The sequence below is a fragment of the Penaeus chinensis genome, chromosome 13, assembly GCF_019202785.1.
Source record: "Penaeus chinensis breed Huanghai No. 1 chromosome 13, ASM1920278v2, whole genome shotgun sequence".
In the NCBI taxonomy this organism is placed as follows: Eukaryota; Metazoa; Arthropoda; class Malacostraca; order Decapoda; family Penaeidae; genus Penaeus; species Penaeus chinensis.
Genome location: NC_061831.1, coordinates 9563971 through 9586470, shown reverse-complemented (window position 1 = coordinate 9586470; position 22500 = coordinate 9563971). Strand labels below are relative to the sequence as shown.

The window sequence follows — 22500 nt, the reverse complement described above, 5'->3', positions numbered from 1 at the left end:
ATATATGTATATATATATATATATATATATATATATATATATATATATATATATATATATATACACACACACACAGAGAGAGAGAGAGATAGAGAGAGAGAGCGCCGGAGTAGGCTTATGAATATATACACCGCCAACACACCGACCACCAACATCAATGAAGGACAGCATAAACGAAAAAAGAACGATAACAATAAAAAAAGAAAGAAAAGAAACTGTAATTGAAGTCTCCCCGACAGAATCCATTCTTCAGACATTCATTCACAGACATTCACAATGAGTTCGTCCACCGCAACAGAGAGAGAGAGAAAGAAAAAAAATATTACAAAAAGATACAAAAGATATCATTCATGCCTCAACGAGTCCTTCCGGCAATTTCGTTGAGCTTCGTTTATTTTCTTTTTAGTCGTCTCTCTGTATTTAATGTTTCAGAATGATAATATAAAAAAATTAATTTGATATATAGAGAAAGAGAGAGAGAGAGAGAGTGATAGGGAGACAGACAGATAGATAGATAGAAAGACAGTAATCCCGTAAGACAAACAGAACAGACAGAAAGAAATAGAATAATACAGAAACACAAAGATATATATATATATATATATATATATATATATATATATATATATATATATAGAGAGAGAGAGAGAGAGAGAGAGAGAGAGAGAGAGAGAGAGAGAGAGAGAGACAGAGACAGAGACACAAAATAACAATGAAAAATGATGCATATTTCCCCTTCCAAGAAAATATTTTCCCCCAACTTTTAGCATGCAAATTAGGTCACTTTTGAGATGTTGCTGTTGAGAAGAATTGCCGATGATAATCACGCAACATTTTTACTCATCCTAATGCACTCTTCAGTATTATTCTTATGTGTGTATATTTTCTGTTGAATATGGAAAACATCGATAATCAAAATCTTCGAAGTGCAAAAGAAAATCGTAATAAAAAAAAAAAGTTGAAATGAATAATTGAATGTAAAGAATGAACAAGAAATAACAAAGAAATTAATGTATATAACCGACAAATAGATAAGTAAATAAATGTATGAAAAAGTGACAAAAACAAAACAAAACAGAAACATGAAACCATAACAGCAGAAAAGAAGGAATTTTAAGGAAGCAGACATGAAGACGAAGGAGGAAAGACGTAGGAGGAGGAAGGAAAAAAAAAGGAAGAGGAAGGAAGAGGGAGTGGGAGGAAGAAGAAAGAGGAAAGAAAAAGAAGGTGAATGATAAAAGAAGAAAGAAGAGGAGAGATGGAGAAATGGATAGAAGGAAGATGGAAGACAATGAATAACGAGGGGGGAAGGAAGGGATAGAGAAGAAGGAAACAGAGGAAGAAGGAGAAAGTAAGGAAAATATAGAGAAAGGAGAAAGAAGGCAGAGAGAAGAAATGAGAGGAGGATTACATAAAAAGAATAAGTAGGAAGGAGGAAGACCAAAGAAATGAAGGGAGAAAGAAGGATTTAAGTTTTAAAAAAAAAAGTGTAGAACAGAGAAAAGAGAAAGACAGAAGAAAACGAACATAATTAGGAAAGACGAAGAAAGTAGTAAGACGCAGAAAGAAAAGCGACAAAAGGACGGAGACAGGAAGAGGAAGAAGGAAGAAAGAGAAGGAGAATTCTGGGTTCTCAGAGTACGTCCGCAGACCGACCAGGAAGCAATCAAGCTACAGAGGGAGAAGCTCCTCCTCCTCATCGGCTCCTGCGCTTCCTCCTCGCAGGCAGAACGGAGGGAGGGGGAAACGGGGCGAGGAGGAGGAAAGGAGGACGGAGGCAGAAAGAAGGAGAAAGGGATAATAGAGAAAGATAGATGGAAAATAAGTAGAACGATAAGTAGCGTAACGAATCGTTTTTTTTTCCGTTTTTTTCTTTTTTTTTTCTTTATGTAAACTAAAAATGTGAAATACTGATATAAAACGGTAAAAAAGAGGAGAAAAAAAAAAGACAGACAGATAGAGAGAGGAAGAGGAGAGAGAGAGAGAGAGAGAGAGAGAGAGAGAGAGAGAGAGAGAGAGAGAGAGATTTAAGAGTCATAAATTAAGTATCAAAGTAAACATCCCACACTGAGAAATATGAACACGAAAACAAGAAGGATAAATGGCTACAATGCAATGTTGCTGTTAAACAAATGAAGTAAATATTCAAAGGAAATAACAAAAGGGACTCTGGAAATAAATAACGTACACAAAGGAAGGCCAACTCCCCTTCCATCACAGCCCACAAACACGTGAACCTTTCCCCTCTTCCTATCTTTCTTCTCCCCTCATCTATCACTCTCTGCGGCTTTTTGGTCTGGATTATTCCTCTCTCTCTCTCTCTCTCTCTCTCTCTCTCTCTCTCTCTCTCTCTCTCTCTCTCTCTTTCTCTGTACCTATTTGCTTAAGGTGCTCTCTGTTTGTTAATTTCTCTCCCCCCTTTTTTCTCTCTCTATCTATCTATCTCTATCTCTCTTTCTCTTTTTCTCTCTCCCTAGCTCCCGTCCCCTCTCTCTCACTTGCTGTCTATTCCACCCTCACATTTCCTTCAAACCGTCTAATCTTACTCCTTTCCTTTTGTCCTCCTCTGACCAAATAGCCTTACCTCGACGCGCTATTCCTCCTCCCTCCCCCCCTCCACCTCCATCTCTCCCCACTTCTACTGAGTCCCCACCCTACCTCATTCCTTCATCCCTATCCCCCTTTCTTCCTCTCCCTTCTACTCACCCTTCCACTCGCTCGACTCCCCCTCCATCTCCTCCACTCACTCTACCTCTTCTCGACTCACCCTACCCCCCTCCCCCCATCCCTATCCCCCCCTCCCTCAATCTCCTCAAGGTCCACCACAAAGGCGTATGAGACGGGGGGGAGAGGGGGGGGGGTGGATGGCCACCGGTTAAGATTGAATTACATTTTAAGATGAAAGTCATGCAAGATCTTCCTTTCTCTTCTTTTTTTACCTCTTTTCCTACTTCCCGTTATCCGTTTTGTTTTATATCTCTTTTTCAAGTCTCTCTTTTTTGTAATTGCATATTTATTGTCGATTAATTAACTCATTATATACATTTTTTCGTAATCGTTGCTCTTGTCTTCTTATTCTATGTTTGTTTCTGTTTACGATCTCCTCTTGTTTTCTTACATTCCTTTAGCTTTCTTTTTTTTTGGACGATTCATTTTCTTTATCTTGTCCTTTCATTTAATTTTATCCCTCTTATGTATGTATTTCCTTTTTTATTCTATCTTTCATTATTCTTACTTCTATCCATCTCGTCTCGTCCTACAAATTGTCTCTTCTTCATTCTTTTGCCTCCTCCTATTCCTTTTCCTTTTCTTTCTCCTATCGTTCTTCTCCTTCCTCGTAACTTCATTTTCTTCTTATTCCCACCCCTTTGCTCCTTCCTTCTTTTCGTCTCCCCCTTCCTACTACATTCTCTCCTATTTCTTCCTCTCCTCCTTCCTACGTCCCCCTCTCCTTCTTCCCACTTTTTATTCTCCTTCCTCCTATCCCTCTTCCTGCCATCCTTTTCCTCTTTTCCCTTGTTCTACTCCTCTTTCCTACCTCTTCTATCTCTTCCTTTTCTTCTCTCTACTTATTCTTCTCCTCCTTCATCCTACCTTCTGATCTCCTCCTCTCCTCCTTCCTACCTCTCTCTCTCCTTCCTACCTCTTCCTTTCCTTCCTTCTACCCCTTCCTCTCACTCCTCTATATCTTCTCCTCCCTACCTCTTCCTCTCCACCTTCCTACCTCATTATCTCCTCCTCCTCTCCCTCTCCCCCACCCTACCGTACTTTTCTTCTTTTCTCCTATTCTTCTCCTAGTTCCTTCCTCTTCCTCTTCCCTTTCCTCCTACTTCCTCTCCTTCCTTTTATCCTTTTCCTTTTCCTCCTATCCCTCTCCTCCTGCCTCTTTCTTCCACTCCTCTCCTGTCACTCAGAGAAGAGGAGCTCTGACATAAGGCCTTGGATTATCCAACGTTCCTGTGTATGAATCATGCAAGGATTAAGTGTGCGTCAGTTGGATTATTCTGACAGTGCAAGCCATACCCCCCCCCCCCCCACGTCCCTTCCCCCAACTTCCCTCTTCCTCTACTCTTCTCTTCCTATTTCCCTTTTTTTTTTTTTTTTCCTTTCTTTGAAGCTACGTTTTCTCTTCTTTATTAGCTCCCCTGTTCTGTCTTCTTTCCTAATTCTTATATTTCTCTGTTTTCCAAATCTCTATTTTCTGTTCTCTATTCTCCCGACCTTCTTCTTCTTAAGTACCCCTTGTCTCTTCTCTCTCAACTCCCCTTTCTTCTTCTTTCCCTTGACTCCTATTTCATTTTCTTCCTTTTTTCCATTAGCTCCTTTTTTCTCCTCCCTTATCTTCTTTTCCCTCACCTCCCATTTCCTCTTCTCTATCAATTCCCCATTCCTTATCTCCCAAAATTTTATTTTCATCTCCCTCAATTTCGTTTTCCTTTTCTCCCTCAATTCCACTTTAGACTTCTCCCTGGATATCTTTTTTCCTCTTCTCCCTCAATTCCTCTTTTATTTTCTCCCTCAACTCTCTCTTTCTAGTCTTCCCACAACGTTGAATTCTTTGAACTGTCTCTATTTTCCTCGTCACTTTCCTGAGTCTCTTTTCGGTAACAGGAGCTTTTATTATGTCTATCCAGCTCGAAAGAAATCACATTCTTTTTTTTACTTTTTTTTCACAGAGAAGACATTACAGAGACAACTTTAGGATAACTTGGAAATAATTAGCAATAACAAGTTTTGGTGAAAAGTTTGTGTATTTATATATTGCATGCAACAAAAGACGAAAAAGAGCTGACTGATATAAACTAAAAGTGGAAAAAAGAAGCAGAATAAGGGAAAAGGAGAAGAAGGAACGGAGAAGGAGGGGAAATAATAGCGGCTGCCATCGCCATCATCATCATCAAAATTACAATCCTTACAGAGAGGGCGACATAAAGACAACATAATGATAATAAGCCATTATGAATTTGTGGTGAAATGTGTGTGTGTGGGTGTGTAAAACTGCACACACGCAAAGGCAAATAAAATGAAAAAAAAAGAGAATGAAAGTAATAACACAAAGGAGATGAAGAGATAATAGAGAAAACGAGAGAGAAAAGAACAGCAGATATCATCATTTTTTACAATATTTTACAGTGTACAAAATAACAATGAAAAGTCATGATAAACTTTGGTAAAAAAGAATGCGAGAATTTGCAAAACTGCATCAGACAAAGCAAAAGATAAAGACAACTAAAATGTTACGATATCAAAGAAACAAAATTCAAATGGCACTAACGAAAGGGAAAAGAAGAGAGAACTGAGAAGAGGAAGAAGATAAAAAAAAAAAAAAAAAAAAAATCATTATCATCACAGATAGGACAACATCAAAAAGACAACTAAAAAGAACGAAAGGAATAACAGAAGGGACGAGAAGAGAGAACGGAGACGAAGAGGAAGAAAATAACAGCAGATGACACGTGGGCTCTCGAGAACGTCGGAATCCCTATGAATTTCGGAATAGTTAAGACGTAAGATCAAAGCCGCGGGGACTTTGCCTGCTCCTTGTGTCCTTTCCTTCGCGTTCGTTCCTCCTCTTCCTCGTTCGTTCGTTCTTTTTCCGTTCTGTTCTCTTCCTTCGTTTTCTTATTTTTTGTTTTTATTGTTTGTCTTTTTGTTTTTGTTTTTATTTTATTTTTCTCTTCTGCGTCGTTTCCTCCTTCTTCGTCTCTCTTACACCGTTCTTTTAGAATTTCCTCTTCTCTGTTTTATTATTATCATTATTATTATCATTATTATCATTACTATTATTATTATCATTTTTTTATTACTATTATTATTATTATTATTATTATTATTATTATTATTATTATTACTATTATTATCATTATTATTATTACTATCATTATTATTATTATTATTATTATTATTATTATTGTTGTTGTTATTATTGTTATTCCTATTATTATTATTATCATTATTATTATAATGCCTTATTATTATTATTATCATTATTATTATTATCATTATCATTATTATTATTATTATTATTATTATTATTATTATTGTTATGATTATTATTACCATCATTATTGTTATTATTGCTATTATTATTATTATTATTACTACTATTATTATTGTTGTTACTATTATTACTATTACTACTACTACTACTATTATTATGTGTTTATTTTTTTTTTAGCACATATTTCCCCTTCACATTCTCTCTTCTTTTGTATTTTCTCTCCTTTTCAAACTTTCCGCTATTAATTTTCCCTATTTCTCCATTTAACTCCTTTCCCCCACTTCCTCTCCTCTCTCTATTTTTTTTCATTGTTCTCTCCTTTTTCTTCTTTTATATCCTCCTTCGTATCTCTTTTCTCCTTTCTTCCTTTCTCACCCCCCTTTCTCCTCTTTTTCTCTGTCTTTCTCTACCTCTTTCTCCTCTTTTTACTCTTTTCATCTCTTCTTCCCGTTCTTTCTTTCCCCTTCTTCATTTTTCTTTCCCTTTCTGCTCCTCTTCCATTTCTTGCCCTCTTTCCTCATCTGTCTCCGTCTCCTCTTATCTCCCTCCACCCACCTAATATCTTGCCCTCCCCCCCCCCCCCTTCTTCCTCACCTTTTCTCACATCCTTCTTTATAACTTTTCTCCTCTTTGATCTTCTTTCTCTTACTTCCCCTCTCCCCCCTCCCCCCAACCACAACTCATCCCTAGCTCCTCATTCCTCACAGAACTCGCTTTACCCTCCTGCCCCCTCTCCATCCTCCTCACCTCCTTCCCCTTTTCTACCACCGGACACCCCTCCCCTCACCCCCCTACTGCCATTACATAAGTCCCCAAACCCGTTCCTCTCATCCCCACTGGTACTCTTCCGTCCCCTCGCCCCAACCGGCACCCTAGTCTCCCCTCCCCTCAGACCCTCACCCCCATCCCCTCACGCTGACCTTCTCCCTCTCACCTTCACCCCTCCCCCAATCCTTATCCCCTTCCCTTTAGATCTCTCACCCTGACCCCCCTCCTCTTCTCTCCTCCCCCTCGCCTATATCCCTCTCCCACCCCTTCCCCTGCCTCGCGCACACGCAAACGGTGACTGATGGAAAGTTTCCTGAAAACCCATAATCAGCACATTGTTCAAGATTCTTGGCCAAAAGTTTCTTCTTTACGCGACGTTGAAGCGGCTCACGACACATTTATTTTTTCTTTTCTTTTCCTCCTGTTTTCTCTCCTTGCTGTATTTTTGAATTTTATTCGCATGAATATTATTACTCTTATTCGATTATTATTATAATTGACTATAATTCATATTATTGTCACTATTGGTGTTATAATCATTATCATCATTATCATTATTTTCATTATTATTATCATTATCATTATTATTGATATTGCTATTGTTATTATTATTGCTATTATTATTATCATTATTATTATTATTATTATTATTATTATTATTATCATTATTATTATTATTATTATTTCTATTATTAATATCATTATAATTATTATTATAATAACAATAGTAATAATACTACTACTAATAATAATAATTATAATAATTATAATAATAATTATTATTATTATTACTATTATTATTATTATCATTATTACTATTATTATCATTATTATTATTTTTTTGTTTTATTATTATCATTATTATTATCATTATAATTATTATTATTATTATTGTTATTATTATTATTATTATCATTATTATTGTTGTTATTATTATTATTATTATTATTATCATAATTAATAGTTATTATTATTATTATTAATATTATTATTATTATTATTATTATTATTATTATTATTACTATTATCATTAACATTATTATTATCATTTGTTTTACTAATACCATCATTACAACAATCATTATCATTATCATTAATACTTTTACCATTATTTTTGTATCATAATCGTTATCCTTATCATTACCACTTTCATCATTATCAGCATCATTATTTATCAATATCATTATAAACATTATAATGACTTAATGTTGAACTTAATGCTGTTACTATTCTCCATTTTATGTTATTACCGTTGGTAGCATCACCATATTCATTATTTGCAATTCCGCTATTACAAGAGCAAAACAAGATCACAAATAAGAAGATAAAGCACAGTAAGTCATCACTAATTACGCTGTCAATTGACTTGTTTTAATATATACGTTAGTATCATAGTTTATCAATTCCTTTTCCTTCTTTTACGATGTCAATCTTCATATCAGAAAAGAGTGAGGCAAGGGGAGAAAAGGGTAAGGAAATGTTCACACGCGAGGTGGAAACGTGAGACCGAGACATCAAACGGAGACTCGACTCATAATATCAGCTCAACTTTCCTTTGATATTAGCCAACTCAAAGCTTAATTAAAAGGGTGAGCTATTCTTTCTTCTCGCAAGGATTACATGTCTAATGACTGCCAAATGGACATTATCGTAAGGAAAAACGAAGAAGAAATTGATGTTACTACGTATGAAATGCGTTGTTCAAGATCGCGCATTAAACTCTACGGACACTTTCACTTACTCACAATAGTTTTCTTCTACATTATTATATATATTGATAAGTGTTCTTTTTTTTCGTTTTTCTTTCTCTTCTTTTTATAGTTACCTATTATTTTGTTTTAAATGTACATACTGTCAGGCACACAACCACAACTTTAAGCTTTGATGACCTGCCTGTGGCTGTTTGGATGTGTGTGCGTATGTGTGTATGTGGCGTGAAAAGCGCGGGTGAAAGCTGGCGAGGTGCTTGGAAGGAAGTAGCTGTGGATAGCTGAACCGGTGGCGCTTATGCGAGGTCACAGTAGCAGTAACAGCGCATTTTCCGGTAAACTGACTACCCCTAAAGGTGAATAAGGAGTTTTTCTTATTGTGAAATTTAATCTATTTAAGTGTAATGCGGCCTTGGCGCATTGCGAGATCCATAAGAATATTTTTCTAATTGTTAATATAAATTAGATATTAATGGTGTGATATCCTTCCCTAAAGAGAACGTATGCCAAGAGATAGAGAGACAGAGACGGAGATACAGACGTGTCGGAATCCGGCAACTTCGTCAGTGGCTTGGACGTTGCAGGCAACATTCATGAACATCGTCGAAGACAATATTAGAAAAAGTGAAAAAGTAAAAGTGAAAATGAAGGGAAGTGAACTTAACGTAGTGATATGACTTTAGTACATGAACGAAAGGAATTGCGGAAACGACATTGTTATTATTGTTTGTGTGTGTGTGTGTGTTTTTAATTAATATTAAGTTGGATAATAAATGGTTGAAGGTTTAGACCTTTTCATTGAACCCAATCTTCCCAACCATACATATATATTCCTGTGTATACAGAGAACGTCCAGAACCTATGATATCTTCAAAATTATACATTTTGGCATAATAATATCCTTACACATACCTTGCCTATTGGATTTTCTTTTCATTGTTTTCCTATCATTCCCATGTTTGACTTTTTACTGTTATATTGCAATTAAAAGGGTGAGCCATTCTTTCTTCTTGCAAGGATTACATGTCTAATGATTGCCAGATAGACATAATCGTAAGGAAAAATGAAGATAAAATAGATGTTATAACCTAAAATTACTCGGATGAATAACATGTGCTAATCTCTACGGACATTGATCCAATGTTTCACTTACTCCATTATTTTTTTTTATTCTCATTAGTTCTCCTTTTTTTATATAAAGTCATTTTTGTTTTAAATGCACATACCGTTTTCATTGGCTTTGCCTTCGGGATTTTCGCTCACTAAACTCTACGGATATGTTTCCTAGTTTCACTTACTCCCAATAGTTTTCATCTACATTATTATTGTATATTGTTAATTATTTTGTTTTCGTTTTTCTTTCTCTTCTTTTTATAGTTACCTATTACTTTGTTTTAAATGCACATACCTTGCCTATTGGATTTTCTTTTCATTGTTTTCCTATCATTCCCAAGTTTGACTTTTTACTGTTATATTGCAATAAAGGGTGACCCATTATTTCTTCTTGCAAGGATTACATGTCTAATGATTGTCAGACAGACATAATCGTAAGGAAAAATGAAGAAGAAATAGATATTTTAACCTAAAATTACTCGGATGAATAGCATGTGCTAAACTCTACGGACATTTACCCAATATTTCACTTACTCCATTATTTTTATGTTCTCATTGATTCTCCTTTTTTATAGTCATTTTTGTTTTAAATGCATTGACTGTGCCTTCCGGATTTTCTTTCATGATTGTTTTTATCATTTTCATGTTTCTTTAACTTTTTAGTGTTATATTGTAATTTTTGTTGTCTTCCTGTTAAAATGATGTTGCTTCTTCCAGCTTCGCCTTGTCTATATATTAAAACTAAAATCGCTATAATCAACATTTTCACTAGTACTAGTAATATCAGTCCTTTGATATTGTTATTGTTATCATCATTATCCTTGTTACAGTCATTATCATTATTATCATTATTATTGTAAGCTTAACTATTATTATTACTACTATCATTATTGTTCTTGCTGTTGTCATTATCATTGCTATAATCTTTACCATGAAATCTATAAAAATAATGACAATTATAATAGTAATGATGATGACAAAAAACAGTTATACAAATTATAGTAATAATAATAATGATAATAATGGTGATGATGATAATAATGATAATAACAATAATAATAACGATGATAATGAAAACGATAAAAATAATGACAATGATAATAGTAATGATAATGATAATAATAATAATAATATGAATTATAGTAATAATAATAATGATGATAATGGTGATGATGATAATGATAATAGTAACAATAATAATGAAAGTAATACTAATAGTACTACTACTACTACTACTAATAATAATAATGATAATAATGATAATGATAACACTACTACTACCAATAATGATAATAAGAATAATAACAATGGTAATAATAATAATGATGATAACAGTAATAATAATAATAATAATAATAATAATAATAATATTGTTCATATTGACAATAATAATGATATTAATTATAGTAATAGTATTAAAATAATGATGATAACAAAAATAATGATGGTGATGATGAGGATATTCATAATAATAACTGCTACTGATATCTTCATCATTACTACTTCTACGAGTATTACTATTAAAATCATCAGCTAAAATATTTATATTATTATTAGCATAGTGTTGGCTTTCTTCTCATTGTTAATTCTCTATCGCGATTGATAATTATTTTGTATGTATAAAAAAAAAAATCATGTTTATATAGTGGTATTTCCTTCCGAGGCTACATCTTTCCTTACGATATTAGTTCATCAAATATACTTTAGAAAAAAAAAAAAAAAAGTTAAGTACGTTAGACTAAAAAAAACAAAAAAAAAACATATTCAATGCCTTTAACGCCGATTGCACTTTTACAATGCTTAGCCATATCGCCGACAAAACTCTCGGTCTTTTTCTTTTTGGGAGGAATTTTCACTTTAAGCAGCTTTTCTTTAAGTGAAACCCTACACCCTTTTCGCTCTGCTTAAGCACCCTGAGGGAATAAGGTAGGGACAGATGGGGAGAGGGGAAAGGAGTGGCAGAAGGAGGGCAGGAGGAGGGATGGGAGGGAGGGTAGGAGAAGGGGTGGGAAGGGGAAGGGAGGAGTAGGAGGAGAGGAGAAGGGGTAATATGAGGAAGGATAATGATCAGTAGGAAGGGAGTGATAAAGAATAGGGGAAGTGGAGATGATAGGCGGGATAAGGGAAAGGGAGGAGACGACGAGGTAAGTGAAAGGGGTGATAAGGGAGAGGAAAGGGAGATGGAGAGAGAAAGCGAAGTAATACGGTTCAGGAACAAGGAGAGAGGAAAGAGGGAAACAGAGAAAGGGAGAGAAGAGTAAGTGGGGGTGAAGTGAGTCACTTTCTCACTCGCAAGGGATATACATACATGAATATAAGATATACGTATTCAGAGATCTTCTTTTCCCCACCTGTCCCTCTTTCCCCTTCCCCCTAAAACAATTTTTTTTTCTCCTGTCATTTTCACCTTCATCATGTTTTCATGATCCTTATGTGGGAATATCATTTCCTAAAGAACTTTCATCTATGTTGAATCTTCGAGAATGATATGATTGTTCCATGTTAGAATCATGTCTCTAACCCGTTTTAAAATGACCAATATATCTGAGCATCTCTTGGTATTATATTATTTTCTACGTTTATCTCCCACTCCCTTTGTCATCAATCTTCACGTACCAAGCATCGTTTGGCTTCAGCGCCACGTTCATTTATCATCTACGGTAATTGTCTTTGTCTTTGTCTCCAATAGCACTCGGCTTATCTCTCTCTCTCTCTCTCTCTCTCTCTCTCTCTCTCTTTCTCTTTCTCTCCCTCCGTCTCTCTCTCTCTCTCTCTTTCTCTCTTTCTCTCCCTCCGTCTCTCTCTCTCTCTCTCTCTCTCTCTCTCTCTCTCTCCCTCTCTCTCTCTCTCTCTCTCCCTCTCTCTCTCTCTCTCTTTCCACAATTTGTTCTTCCTTCATTCTCGCCCTTTTTTCTCTCTCTTCTCAAAATTTTCTCCCTCCTCTTTTCACTTTTTTACCTCGCCAATGATTCTTCCGATATTCTTTCTCCTCTATTTCCTCCTCTTTGTCTACCTTCTTTAACACCACATCAGCGTCATTTTAAATAGATAAGTCTCTCCTCCGTCTCTTTATCTTCATTAGCAGAACTATTAGCTAATTCCCTCTTATCTTGCAGTATTTTACATTATCTTCTGCCATTATTTTATCATCCATCAGCTTTAAGCATTAATCTGTCATCTCTCACGTCGCTCTAATGCCTTTCCGTATTAGTCTCCTGTATATGTATTAAACTGTGCACATACACACGTACACGCTCACATGAGTGTATGTGCCTGTGTGTTTTTGCATAACAAAAGTACTTAGAAGATCATATTATATCACAGTACGCCGTATAAAGAGAATAGTATTACTATTATTATTTTTTTAAATAATTCTATACATTCCCAATACCATTCCTGTCCCTTCTCTTTCCCTTTTATTCCCACGAAAGCGTTACGTATCCCCTTTTATCCGCATTCTCGTATTCAAGCATAACATCCCAATCTTATTCCTCGTCGTCCCCCCCCCCCCCCCATACATTTGTCGTGACTTTGCCACACTGCCCAACCCCATTACTGGAAAAAAATGGGACGTCGAGGGACTAGACCCATTCAGCCTCCATTACCCAACACTCTCAACGGTGGGCTTTCCCCTCATCCCGTCCCCATTAACCCATTCATCAGTCCCCTCACGTCACTCTGCTTCGGCACAGCTGGTGACCGAGTCCAAATCTGACGAAAAAAATGAGGCCTATTTTTTTTTTTTTTTTTTTTCACTTCGTCAGTTGCTCTTTATTTACTGTTTAAGGCATATATACATACACCTGCTGACACATACGCACATAATATGTATATATATATATATGTATGTATATATATGTATATATATATATATATATATATATATATATATATATATTTTTTTTTTTTTTTTTTTTTTTTTTTTTTTTTTTTTTTTCTCTCTTCTTTTTCTTTTTTTCCTTTCTTTCTTTTTGTGAGATTGTGCGTGTAAGGTTTGTCTTTGTGTAGGAATGTGGTTGCAGGATACATGCGTGTAACTGTAGAGTGATCCCTTTTTAACAAAGCTAACCCATAAACCTAACCCTGTTAGAAAATATATATACATACAGAAAGATAAATTGATAAATGGATAGATAAGTAGGTAGGTTTGTATGTAGATAGGCAGATAGGTATAGATAGACAGATAGAGAGAGAGACAGGGAGACAGATATAGAGTGAGACAGAGAGACAGATATAGAGAGAGATTCAAACCTTTTAATCCAAAATAAATTAGATTTCTCCCTTACCAGCGTTTCAGGGCTTCACTTGTTTACTTCCTCAGTTAGCTCAATCTCTTGATCTCCACTTACATTCGTCCTGGCAAAACTTCACATACTTACGGCTGAAATTCTAGCCACTACTGCGATAAAAGATTTCTTTTTCTGAGCATTTCTTCCTCCTTACTTTCTATTTCCCCTTTCCTATTTATTGATATTGCTATTTGCGTAAGTCTCTCTTTCCTTCCTTTCCTTTTCTTCCATCCTTCCTTCTCCTTCCCTCTATCTATTTCTGAAAAAGTACACTTCTTCTTTATCAAGTTTCTTACGCCTTACACCAAGCCAACTTTGCCTATTTTTTTGATAATCTAATCTAATCGGCTTTACTCCACCTCCTCCTACTCGAGTCCATACTCCTTATCTCTACCAGAAGCAGCTTAATACAATTATTTATTCGTAATTCCGAATCAATATTCCTCTCAAACTCTAGCTTTTTATCCTATCCAGCTTCTTTATCTAAGCCTACAGCACTTTTTTTTGTATTATTAGGATTTACTTTTTGTTTTCCTCTTTCGTTCCTTGTTGTTTCTTACGGTCTCATTCTTTCGCGTTTTCTTTTCTTTCTTTTTTCGTCATTTCGACTTTTTTCCTCCTCTGACTCCTCTTTCACTAACCTTCCTATTCCTCCTCTTCCTCATCCTTCTCCTCCTCGAACTTCACCACCACTGTCTCCTTTTCATCCTCCCACTTTTCGTCTTCCAATATTCTCTCCTTTCCTTTTTCACTGATTTGCATTATCACTTCAGTGTTCCCTCATTTTCCATCTTTTCCTCACCCTCATTCTCCGTTCTTCTTTTCCTTATATTTCATGCTCCTTTTTATTTTCCTTACCAATCTGTTCCTTCTCCCTCTTTTCAAAATCATTATCCTCTTTTCACCCTTCATCTCCCCCTCCTTCACTCCTTCATCAGGTTGCATTACTGTATTGCCTCCTGATTTTTTTCCTCCTTCCTTCACGTCCCCAACAATCCTTTCTCCTCCACCTCTTCATTAACTTTCCACTCCCTTCCTCCCTTGTCTCCTTAACCAATTCCTTCTCCTGCTCTTTCTTCACTAACACTCTCACGTTCACTAACCCTTTTGTTCTCTTCTTCAGTGACTTGCATTATCCTCTCACTCATGCCCTCATTTCCCCTCCCCTTCCCTTGTCTCACTCACCATCCCCTTTCTCCTCCATCTCCTCCCTTTCCTCCTCTCCCACCACCTCCACCCTCTCCACCTCCTCCTCATCAGTATCCTCTTGCTATCCTTCCCTTCACTTCTCCCCTTTTCTACCCCCCCCCCCCTTGCCTCCCTCCATCTGGCTCGTCCATTTCCACGACAAACATCCTTTTTATTCCCCTTTTTCAAGCCGCTTCAAGAGCCATTAATCATTCGCAGAACTTATACTATTAACGTGAAGTTCCTGTCGAAAGTGTCCCTTAACTGCACCCTCCTCCTCCGTTTTCTTCTGCATTTTCTTACTTCTTTTCTCTTCTTTTTCATTTTCATCTTCTCTTGTTCGTTCTTTATATTTTTTCTCGCCCTATTCCAAATTTCGTATTTCCCCACTCCTTTTTCTTCCTCTATATTTTCTTCTTGATTTCTTCCCGTTCCATTTCCCTTTCATTCTTAATTCTACTACACTTTATCTTCATGATTTTTTTCCTGCTTTTCTCTTTTCCTTCTCTCTTATTCCTTCTTTGTTTTCTTTCTCCCTCTCTTTCTTCCATTAACTTGCCTTTTATCCTTCTATGCTTCCTTATTTTTTTGTTCCTGTTATTTTCGCATGTTCCTTAAATTTCGATTATTCCATTGTCTTAATTTCCATCACTGTTGCTCTTATTCTTCTTAATCCGCCTTTAACCCCTTTTTCAATCCATTTTTGTCTTTTGTTTGCAATCGTCGTATGTATTCTAGTGCTTACATGTTTCCTCTAATTTCCTCGTTTTTATAATTTATTAGCATTCATATCTAGTCTTATTGCATTCCTTTGCAGCAGACAAATTTCGTAATAAGTAACATCGTATTCTTATCTTCCTTGCGTTCTATTATTGCTTTTTCTTTTTCCCCATGATTCCTCATAACATCCTACAAAAAAAAGCAGATTTATTCACAAACATATAAATGCACAAGTAATCAACCACATATCTGACTTTGTTCCCTTATTATGCAAAATCGGTCTAGTTAATCGCTTAAAAAGTATAATTTCCTTTCTTATCAGTATATCACAATGAGATTTATCATCACTGTCAATATATATGGCAAACTTCCTCATAAAATCCCTCACCAAATTCCCATTTATCACCCTGACGTCATAACTATCCAAATGACTCGCAAGATTTATGAATTTAGTTTTGTTAGACTCAGAGCGTTATATTCCCTTTAATTTACTCATAACATTTCCTCAAGAACTTAGCGACTCACGAAAAAAAAACCACTTCTGATTAATCCTCTCTTACCTAAATGATCTGCCGTTCTTATTTTCGCAAAACATCTTATAAAAAGACGAATTTCCATGCATTCAATCTACTAGCCATGTATGCACGTTGTCCCTCGCGGCTCATAAATCCCAACTTTCCTTGCCTACCTGTCACTCAAACATATAAACCCCTTCAAAATTGCCACGTGGATCCGTGTTTACTCCATTAACTCCAAACTTCAAAATATTCTTTAAAAAGGGGAAAAAAAAAGACTACTTCAATAAATCTATCCTCACGAATTCATCTCTTCTCGCGCCTCTCTACATCACAAAACTTCCCTCACGATCTAATGCTGTCTCTTACATCAAAACCCCTACGACAGGATTAGCCTTACGCACTCAACTTCTTCGCCTCACCAACTCTTTTACTTACAACTCCAGACCTTCCTTCCCAGCACCTTCTTAATTCACTCACCTGTTATACATGAGGACGTCAGGTGTCCAGAGGTACTTGGGGGGGATCCTGAGGTCAGCCACCCCCCCGTACTCGGATTCGTTCCAGATGAGGTTGTGGTCAGTCCATTCCTAGTGGAAAGAGAAAATGAAAAGAATTACTATCTAATAGCATCTCTTAATCTAATATGAATTATGTAATGAAGTGGAAAGTGGGAATAGGAAAACCAAAGGTGGAAAGAGAAAAATAAATTGATAATTATTACATATTATATCTTATTCCTTTATAAATAGTGTAATGCATCTAAATAAAATACAACAAGAAGAGATTTGGTAACAGTAATTCGGGGAATGTCGAGCAAGACAAGGGTTCGAATCAGACAGAAAAAAAAAACGAAAAAAAATCTCTGATAATGTAATTTTGTCTTTTTCTTTCTTTGTTTCTGCGTTCCATTGCTTCCGTTATGATAATGATTATCATTATTGGTATTATTGTCATCAACACGAGAGAGAGAGAGAGAGAGAGAGAGAGAAAGAAATGAAAGAAAGAAAGAAAGAAAGAGAAAGGATGAGGAGGGGAGAAATGGGAAGAAAGAAAGACAAACAAATACGGAGGGAAAATAACCAGCACTACACAACGGGTCTGTTCCGTGTTCCCTTCCAGTTCATTCCCGAAAGGATCCGCCTAGGCCTATTTGCACTCTATGTCTCTCTCTCTCTCTCTAGAAACCAATCAGCGACGGTCTCAATCATCTTGAGAACCACGTACTTTAAACGTATAGCCCTCAGGTAAGCTATTAACAGATGTCAGGGCTAATTTTACGAATCACGACCCCTTACTTCCTCTCAAGACAGAATGTACCGATCGTTAAGAAAAGAAAAGAAAAAAAAAACGAAACTTACATTCAACTGATGGCTTTGAAAGTAATTAGAAGGTTTAGGGGGAAAGTTTTGAAGTTGAAAAATAATAGGCCTTAATTAATGGGCATCAGGTCCTTTTTTTCCTTTCCCTTTTTCTCCCTTCGATCACTCTCGGTAATTAATTGATATTCAGTTTTGATTTTTTTCAGGAATTGATTATGATTACCTTATTCTGAACACTGCATTCTATCATATAAACATTATTCATATCATATTATACTTTAATAACCTTTAGGCCTTAAGAACCCCAAAAAATCCATATATGATGTTAAAGACTCAAACATATTATCGTATGTTTTGAATAGGCTCTCGTTCTTACATAAGCCCACGCTGTTAACAAAGTGCACAGTACTAACGACACGCAGAGAACATATCAAACCAGACGGTAATACCCCTAATTATTGGCGTTCGTCCTAAATGAGTCTGGAGTAGCAAGCCTTTTGTAATGCGATTTTCTTCCTCTCTCCTTCTTACACATTTATTCTCTTTCCGTTGCTCTGTCTTTATTGCTCTCTCTCTTTCTTTCTCTACTTCTCTCTTCCCATACACACACACACATACACACGCACGCACACGCACATACACACACACACGCACACACACACACACACACACACACACACACACACACACACACACACACACACACACACATACACACACACACACAAGGAAAAAAATAAGGAAGGGTAGAAGGAAAAAAAGGCAAGTTAATGGAAGAAAGAGAGGGAGAAAGAAAATAAAGGAGGGATATGAGAGAAGGAAAAGAGAAAAGCAGGAAATAATTCATGAAGATAAAGGTTAGTAGAATTAAGAATGAAAGGGAAATAAAAAAGAAACACACACATACACACGCACGCACACGCACATGCACACGAACATAAACACAGATACTAACGCACACACACACACACACACACACACACACACACACACACACACACACACACATATATATATATATATATATATATATATATATATATATATATATATATATATATATATATATATACACACATATCATCATCATCCCCATCATTACCATCACCAACATCATCAGCCTGAATTAAAAGGACGTAAGCCTCTCCCAATCTTTCCCAATTTTGCGTGTCTTGTTTCCAGTCTTGGCCCCCAAATTCCGTTATTTCGTCACGCCATCTTGTCATTAGTCTGGCCCTTGGCTTCTTTATGTTATCTATGGCCCAGTCTGGAGTTTCTCTGTTCATCTGCCGTCCTGTCTCCGACATATATGACCTGCCCATTGTCATTTCTTCGTTTTGATGTTCCCAATTATATCTTCCTCTTTTGTTTGTTCCCTGATCCACGTCGCCCTCTTCCGATCTCTTAGGCTAATTCCCAGCATTAACCTCTCCATCCCTCTCTATCCACTTATTAGTTTCCTCTCCAATAATTTGGTTGTAGTCCATATTTCTAATCCATATTCCATAACTAGGAGGACGCATTGGCTAAAGACATTTCTTTTTAAACATAATGGCAAAGACCCTTTTAGTATGCTGCTGTGTCTGTCAAAGGCACTCCAACCTAGATTAATGTGTCGCTTTATTCCCTCTTCGCTAGATGTGTTTGTCTGTACGAGTTGCCGTAGATATATATACTTGTCCACGACATCTAGCACTTTGCCTTGTACATATATCTGTTTAAATTAAAATCTCTACTCTTGAACATGATCTTAGTTTCTTTTTTCTTTTTTTTCTTGTTCATCCTAAGTCTATCTTTCAGACCTTCATTATTCAGATCGTTCATTAGTTGCTGCATTTCATTTGCAGACTTAATAAAGAGAACAATATAATCTACAAATCTTAGATTGTTTAGGTATTCGCCTCCTTTTCTGATACCCTTTCCGTTCCATTCTAGTTTCTTCAATATTTTCTTAAGGCAAGCTGTAAATAGTTTTGGTGAGATGGTGTCGCCTGTCTAACACCTTTTTCTAATTGGCATATTATCGGTTTCTGTGTGTAGCTTGATGGTTGCTGTCCCATCTTCGTATATATCTTCCAATATTTTACAATATACCTCCTCTACTCCCTGTTTTCAAATAGCTTCTAACATTGCTGGTATCTTTACAAAGTCAAATGCTTTTTTCGTAATCGACGAATGCCATACACAAGAGTTTCCTATAGTCGTTTATTTTTTTCTTTTATTTGGGTGAGCCTGTGGTTGTGGTTTATTGTTGAGAATAACATATATAAGTATGTGTGTGTGTGTGTGCGTGCGGACGTGCATATATATATATATATATATATATATATATATATATATATATATATATATATATATATATATACATATATATATATATATATATATATATATATATATATATATATATATATATATATATATATATATATATATATATATATATACACATACACCCCCCCCCCACACACACACACACATATATATATATATATATATATATATATATATATATATATATATATATATATATATACATATATACACACACAATATGAAATATAAATGCACACAGATATGCTGTAATTTTGCGAAGGTAGAAAGGGTTTACTGAGTTTTGCTTTCGTTTTGTCTTGTTTATATATATATATATATATATATATATATATATATATATATATATATATATATATTTATATATATATATATATATATATATATATATATATAAAGTCATGGACAGAGAGACAGACACTGGCAGACAGACAAACAGGCAGGCAGGTGGAGAGATAAAATGACAGTTAGATAAACAAAGGCACATATACAATAATAAAGTATAGAGTAAAGAAAAAAAGAAAGAGAGAAAATAAGTGGAAGAGAGCGACAGACAGACATAGAAACATACGAACGAATGGGATATATAGAGATACAGCGAATGTGAGAGAGAAAGTTCCTTTAATCATTCAAGATGTCATACGCTGCATCAGACCTCAGAAGACGCATTAGCATATAATTGGCTTCTTCTGATTGTTTGTTTCTACCTCCAGACTTGTCCTTTCCCCTCCTTCCCCCTCCCCTCCTCTTCCCCTCCTCCCCCTCCCCTCCCCTTCCACTCCTTCCTCCTCCCCTCCCCTTCTTCCTCTTCATTTTCTTCCGCCTTCCCTTACCCTGCTTCCTTCTCTCTCTTTTCTCTTTCCCCTATCCCATACTCCTCCTCCTATGTACTCCACTCTATCCCTCTTCTTACTTGCCTCTTGCCATTCCTTTCCCCATTCCCACTTTCTTCCTCTTCTAGCTTCCGTCTGTCTCCCCTTCTGTTTATTTTTTCCTCCCCTTTACTTCCCCCATCCTTCCTCACTATTTCTCCTCTCCCCTTTACTTCCCCCATCCTTCCTTACCATTCCTCCTCTTCCCTTCCTTTCCTTCCTACATCTCCCCACCTGCCCCCTTCCTTCTTCCCCTCCTCTCCCTTTCTTCCTACCATTTCTCTCCTCGTTCCCTCCTTTTCCACCCCCTCCCCTTGTCCCCTTTCTTCCTCCTCTCGTTCTCACTGCCCTTCCTCTACTCACCTCCTCCATCCTTATCCCCCTTGTCTCCTTCTCTTCCACCCTACTCTTCCTCTCCTCCTCTCCTCCCCTCGACCTTCCCCCTGCCCTTAGACACCCATCCCCCCTCCCCTCCTCCCTCCCATCCCTCCTCCCCTCCTCCCTCCCATCCTTCCTCTCCTCCTTCTCACTCCTACGTAGTGGCTGGCAGAGTTCCTTTTAAGCCAGGAATATTTGCTAGCGGAACTTGTTATCTCGGAAAGTAAATATGTATACACATCCGGCCACTGCCATTATAAAACGAAGCAAGGCATCTCCGTCCAAACGTTCCTTTTATATTAACTATTTATCTTATGAAGCATATTTGTTTATATCTGTTTACAGAATTACATCATTTGTTAATTTTTTTTCCTTTTTAATCATTCCGTAATGTATCTCCTCAATCTCTTAAGGCATTCTTTTATACGATTTATAGAATTACAGCGTGTATCTCCCATTGATGTAACAGTCTATCCCTTTATCTTCAAACTAAAAAGAAACAATGGAGTAAGTAATCCCACGCTTATAGAATTAACTCTTCAATAACCCTTCGTTATTTGAACTGGATCATCATAAGATAGACAAACCTACAGCGATGTCTTTGCATTTTATCCTTAAATTGGCATTAATATCTAATAGTACTCGCGAGCGCACGCATTAATAAGAGAAGGAAGAAACGAAATAAGGAACAAAATATACCCAACTTTGTTTTCCTTTTCCGGTTTCTTTCTTACCATAAAAATGCTTGTTACTCCGTTTTTTTTTTTTCTATGTGATTGTCTGTTTGCCTGCCTGCTTGTCTATCGACCTTTCTGTCTGTCTATCTATGTGTCTGTTTGCCTGTCTTTCTGTCTCCTTGTTTATCTAATGTGCCAATTAATTTACTTGTACACATATTTATCTACATATTCATTACTTTATCTAATCTTTAACTTGTCTACTGACTTGAATGCCTCTTTTCTGTTGTCTGTCTGCTTTTATGTATCCATCTATCTTATGTCTACTTATCTATCCATCTGTCAATGAGTATGTGTATGCGCCTGTCTGCATATGTTTTTGGCTGTTTGTCTGTCTGCCTATCTTTCTATATATATTTAACAATCTATCTATTTATTCGTCCATCTGTCTATCTATACATACATATCTATCTATCCATTTATCTACCAATCGTCCTGTCTATTTTTCGACTGATCTATCTATCTATCTACATAGTTATCCATCATTCTGCACTACCCATGTTGAAATTCTTCCCCTAATTGTTGATATCCTCTTGTTCTCCTCAGTTTGTTTG

General features: G+C 36.2%; 1 protein-coding gene across 1 annotated transcript in view; it reads right to left on the bottom strand.

The window, feature by feature from the left end:
* LOC125031448 (neuronal acetylcholine receptor subunit alpha-7-like) overlaps positions 1 to 22500 on the bottom strand; it is a 590734-nt gene that overhangs the window by 82499 nt on the left and 485735 nt on the right. Inside the window, exon 4 of the mRNA XM_047622191.1 lies at positions 16784 to 16893. Coding sequence (XP_047478147.1) covers positions 16784 to 16893 — 110 coding nt within the window. The remainder of the gene's footprint in view (positions 1 to 16783; positions 16894 to 22500) is intronic.